This window comes from Vigna angularis, chromosome 9 (genome assembly GCF_016808095.1).
Source record: "Vigna angularis cultivar LongXiaoDou No.4 chromosome 9, ASM1680809v1, whole genome shotgun sequence".
NCBI lineage: Eukaryota > Viridiplantae > Streptophyta > Magnoliopsida > Fabales > Fabaceae > Vigna > Vigna angularis.
The window spans coordinates 26,917,180-26,922,645 of NC_068978.1; the positions used below are offsets into that span (position 1 = coordinate 26,917,180).

Sequence of the window (5,466 nt, forward strand, 5' to 3'; positions counted from 1 at the left end):
TAATTTCGTGAAACAGGTTCGATCAAGAATGTCAGTCCGTTTTATAATGGTTGGCTAATTTGGCTGGTCTCGTTATCCAACAACTAGAGATAACAATTTTATCCACGGGATATATACGGATAAAATCTGCGACGGATAGTTAATATCTGCGAGTATTTATTATCTGTGAGTAACAGATAATGTATATTTTAATACCCGCTTTTAAATGGATGAGGTACGGGTAGTATATTATCCATTCTTCGAATATCCGTTATTCGCAAAAAATTAAAAAAAATATTTTATATATTTTTTAGTTAAATTTAATTAAAAATAAAATAAAATTATATTTTATTAGGTTAAATTTAATTAAAATTAAAATTATATTATATATTTTTTTTAATTTTATTTAAATTTTATTTTAAAAACATATTAAATATATATTTTTTATATTTTGCAGATATTTGTGGGTACCGTGAGTTTTAAAATGCCCTGCATTTATTTTTTAAACGGATACCCATGTGAGTAACAGATCGAGTAGCAGGTACAGTTTTATTCGACAGATCGAGTTGCGAGTAGACACTATTCGTATCCGACCCGCTCCGTTGCCATCCCTACCTACAACTAAAAAAATAAGAACTAAAAAAAATAAGTGATTGATTATTTCATTTTAACAAACTAACCTACATCTTGTTGAACAAACTATCAACCAGACAAAATAACTGAGAACGTAATATCCTGATTTTCCATAACATATGATATGTCGTACGCTCTTCCTCACACGCCTCGTTATAAACAGATTTAACAGAATATACTTTTGTCTTTTCATCCCTTCAACACCATGCATCTTCCTTATTATCCCTATAGACAACGTTTCATTTCCACTTGTTTTCCTATTAACCCCGTAAATAATCTTTTATTGCATTCCTTCCCATAATTACAATATACATATATCCTTATCGTTAAATATTTATTTGGTAAGTACTAACTTCCTTCATATATTAATGATTTTAAATACATGAAATTTGTAATATTCACTTTATGAATAATATATTATGAGGTTGTTTGTTTAAAAAGTTTCTATTTGCAACATATGTTCTCATGTTTAAATATTGAATTTGAAAAAAAGTTTAAATAAACTTCAATTTTGTTATTATAAATATTTATATATTTATATTTATATTTAAATTAAATAGTTGAGATAAAAAGGAACTAGTAATTAAAATAAATAAAAATTGCACAACTATTTTATATTATAATAAAGAAAATTTATTGTGTTTCTTAAAAGAAAAATACAAACAAAATAAAAGGACTACTAACAATACACACAAACCTACACTAGGTAGACATATTAGGGCTCCACATAGGCCTAGTAAACATCTTATTTAGGAGCTAACAATAACTTAGAATAATTAAAACATATATAGTTCTAGTTTTCACATGCATCATTCAAAGGCTTTCATAAAGCTCCAATGGAAGACGAGGTTGCAGAATAAGTCGAAGTTCTTGTTCCTTAGGCAAAGCCACTCCTAACCCTTCAGTCATATCAACGTGACCACCATCCTTTGTGAAAATATGAAAGCCTTGAAGCAAGCAAGCCAAGGTCAAGTGCGTCACTTGCAGCCCAAAGGTCATGCCAGGGCACGACCTTCTTCCAAAGCTAAATGGAATCAACTCAAAGTCCTGACTCATAAAATCAATGTCTCTGTGAGTGGTGAGGAACCTCTCTGGCTGAAACTCATTAGGGTTAGGCCATACTTCTGGGTCCCTTTGCAAGTTCCACAGATTAACAAGCAACCGTGTTCCCTTTGGGACATGGTACCCTGCCAAAGAGCAATCTTCCGTCGCCTCCCTGATTCCTGTTAAGGGTGCTGGCGGGTACAGACGAAGGGTCTCTTTGATAATGGCATGGAGATAATTGAGGTTTTTTATGTCAGATTCTTCGACCCATCTTTCTTTTCCTACGTGGGTGTCCAACTCTTGTAGGGCTGCCTTTAGAACCTTTGGATGGTTTACGAGCAAGGAGAGTGCCCATGTTAGTGTCATGGCTGTGCTTCCTCCAGCAGTAAGGATAAGCATCTGCACCAAAACTTACTCAGATTTAAAGTTTCTTTTATCACTCAATTTGAGTAAAATTAAAGCTTAATTAAGTTTTAAATAGCTCTTTTAAATGTGCTTTTAATTAAACTTCTAATAAATTCCCTTTTTGTATATTTTCAATTAAGTTCGTACTTTTTAATTATTTTACTTATTTGCTTTATATGTTAATAAATGTAAGCTTTTCTAATTAATATAAAGTATGAAAATTTATAGAAAATTATTAATGATTTTTATTATTTTATTTTGGATGACTATAACAGAAGTTAATCATTATTTTACATTAATTATAATTTTATTTTTATATTTATCATAAAACTTTATATTTTTTATATCGTAAATACAAGTAAATAAAATAATAATCACATTCGAAAGAAATTGTGCAATAAATATTAAGTTAAATATAAAAATATTAAGTATTTAATAAAAGTTAACAAAAATCAATTAAAAATATCAAAATTTATATAATAATTACTTCTTTCTAGATTAAAATCAAACACATCGATACTAGTTTTAATTCAGAAACATGTTATTATTAAATTAGCAAAATAAGAATTTGGATATAAGGCTAGTAAAAAATACAATTGCATTGCATCATTGCATGTGATATTTTATTGAAGTTTAAAATTTCTGAAATCTTTGTTTTAAATTTGAATTACATTCATTATTATTTGAGGAATGTTTTGAAATAGCCATGGATGGCAACGTCTTATGTATAAGCCTCATTATTTCTTTTTCATATTATTTATTTATTTCATTTTGACATTTCTATTAAAAAAATTTCCAGTGTGTCACTTTATAAAATAAAAAGCATTACAAAAATTAATTTATATTTTAAAATAATCATAAATTGTTAAAGCATAAAACTCGTTACTTATATTAAAATTAAGTTATGTATAAGGTTAAAGTAAATGAGTTTACTTGAATTAATTAATGTGTTGAGAGCATGCCAACAACAACAACACACACTTACCATCGCTGTTGCTTTGATAACAGTCTCTTTCTTATAGCCACAAACATCTTCTTGCTCTTCGAACGTTGATATCATAACGTCCATGAAGTCCCTTTCACATTCACCATCTCGCATTCTCTCTCTCAGATGTTCTTGCAGCCACTTCTCAAGAATAAGGTCTGTTTGTTGAGCTGTTCTTTTCATGAAACTCACGTAACCTTGGAAATCAAACCAACCAAGAGAAGGAATCGCATCAGCCACCACAAAAACACCAAACAGATATGTGGCATCTTTTATGGCTTTTCTCAGCTTCCATGCTTCATTATCTTCATCGTTGGAAGTGTCCCCTCCAAATCTCTTCCCAGCAATCATCCTCACAATTATGTTGAAGGTCATGTGCTCTAACAGATTGCTTATAGCCACTTCAGTTGAGTCCTTCGCGTGCTTTTCAGAGGACACTGTCATTGATGAGTACAAGTCCTTCACAAGAGACAGTGTTTCACTGTCTCTCACATGCTTCAGCTTCTCAAGCCTGTAGCTTGACAAAATCTCGAGAACAGACATTTTTCTGATCTCACGCCAGTAATTTCCGTAAGGAGAAATGCCAAAGATTGCATTGTTGTAACCCATGAGTCGACCACCAGAAGTGTTTGGTCTTGAGGCAAAAACTCTGTCATTTATGGTGAGGCACTCTTTGGCAATTTCCCTGTTGTTCACCACTATGGTGGGGTGGCAACCCAGTTTGACACAGAAGACTGGACCATATTTCTCAGCCATGGCTGAGAAGGTCCTGAAATAGGGTATTCTAGCATTGAGAAGGTGGAGGTGCCCTATCAGAGGTAAAGCACCGTGAGGTTCGGGAACATTGGTTCCTTTTCTTTGTTTAGGAGATCTGATGAACCTAAACACTTTGTATGCAATTAGCAACACTAAGAATCCTGCAATAGAAGCTTGGAAATTCGAAGCAGGATCCATTTTTGAGGATTGCGTCGCCACACTCTAAGGACCTTTATTTATAGGATCTGAATTCTCTTGCATTATTGAATGAATTAGGACATGTTCTGTTGTTTTTTATGAACGTGGTCTAGTGTGTCAAAATCGACCACAAAAAATTATTATGGTCAGGAATTTCTGCATTATTTTCGAATGAAATTTTGAAGGAAAGCGTAATCAAATTTAAAAGTATTTGTATAAAAAAGTAGTAAATGATATAGAAGTACAACACAACAATATATATACCTAAAATGAATACTTCTTATACTAGTTTATTTTCTCCATTTAGTTTATATCTTTTTTATTGGAAAAAATAAATAAAATCATATAAGATAATTGAATTATTTCAACTCATGTAAAAATAATGTCAAAACCAAACTAAAATAACAGTAAATTGTCTCCTTATGGACATCTATCCCTACAAAACTGTATTAATATAAAATATGTAAATTTCTAATTACAAAGAACTAAGTATTATTAGACAGATACACAATTTCCAAAAAAATATTAATTTAGTAGAGAAATTCTCAAGGTATGTCTCAATTATCTTTTATTGAAAGATAAAATATAAAGATACAAATCCTGTAATAGAGGGTCTCATATCTCCTAAGCTTAAAAACAAAGGTTAAAGTTGATGTCACCTGTGAATTTTTTTTTGTCTTTTATCTTTTACATTCATTTGAGGATAAAATAGTTATAAAAAAATAAATTTTTATATTTTCAAAAAAGAAGAAAATAAAAAGTAATATCAAATGGACGTAAAATTTTTGTATATGTTAATATATATATATATATATATATATATATATATATATATATATATATATATATATATTTATCTCTTCTCAATTTAAAGTAATTACGTTTTAACATCAAGTCCCTTTCAAAAGAAAAAATATAATTATTTTTAATACTAAGTCACTTGTACTTTTTCAAGTATATCTACAATTATCACTCCAAACTACGATAAAGTAAACCTTGTAATATATAAGTAATAAGTATTTTCGAGAGGATATAAAAAGTGAGTTATGTTTTATATAAGAGATATTTTCATAAGCACTAAAAAAACATACTTGAAATGATTGTCTTATCAAAATTATACTATACAATTAAGTTAGGCTCTTAACCGTATGAAAAATACATCATAACATTGTGGGAATGATCACACCTTGCAAATTGGCTCCCCATATTTAACAACCAAAAAATAGTGGTTTTTTTGCATATTTATTTATCAAATATTATTTTGATATTGTGAGAATCAATTTTATAACTTCCAAATCGACTTTCTTGTAATAGGACGATGATTATAGGATAAAAGCATTGGCTATAATGATTTCGAAAGGCACCATTTGTTTGAAATATATATAACTTTTCATGTGGGTAGGCCCCTCTATATTTAAAAGTAAATATTCTTTTTGACAAATTGAAAACGTATATAGTTTAGGGAA

General features: G+C 29.7%; 1 protein-coding gene across 1 annotated transcript; it reads right to left on the reverse strand.

Moving 5' to 3' along the window:
- Positions 1-1,222: 1,222 nt before the first annotated feature.
- On the reverse strand, positions 1,223-4,000 carry LOC108346716 (cytochrome P450 CYP82D47). The gene is made up of 2 exons (XM_017585771.2): positions 3,047-4,000; positions 1,223-2,055 (listed from the first exon to the last, which is right to left on the reverse strand). Exons 1-2 carry the CDS (start codon positions 3,998-4,000, stop codon positions 1,426-1,428), a joined length of 1,584 nt encoding a protein of 527 aa, XP_017441260.1. The 3' UTR covers positions 1,223-1,425.
- Between the last annotated feature and the right edge of the window lie 1,466 nt (positions 4,001-5,466).

What these genes read in the sequence shown, in the direction of transcription:
- LOC108346716 (XM_017585771.2), bottom strand. Translation starts at nt 4,000, where the DNA reads ATGGATCCTGCTTCGAATTTCCAAGCTTCTATTGCAGGATTCTTAGTG. An exon ending in TTATCAAAGCAACAGCGATG is followed by an intron (nt 2,056 to 3,046) that starts GTAAGTGTGTGT and finishes GTTTTGGTGCAG; the next exon opens with ATGCTTATCCTTACTGCTGG.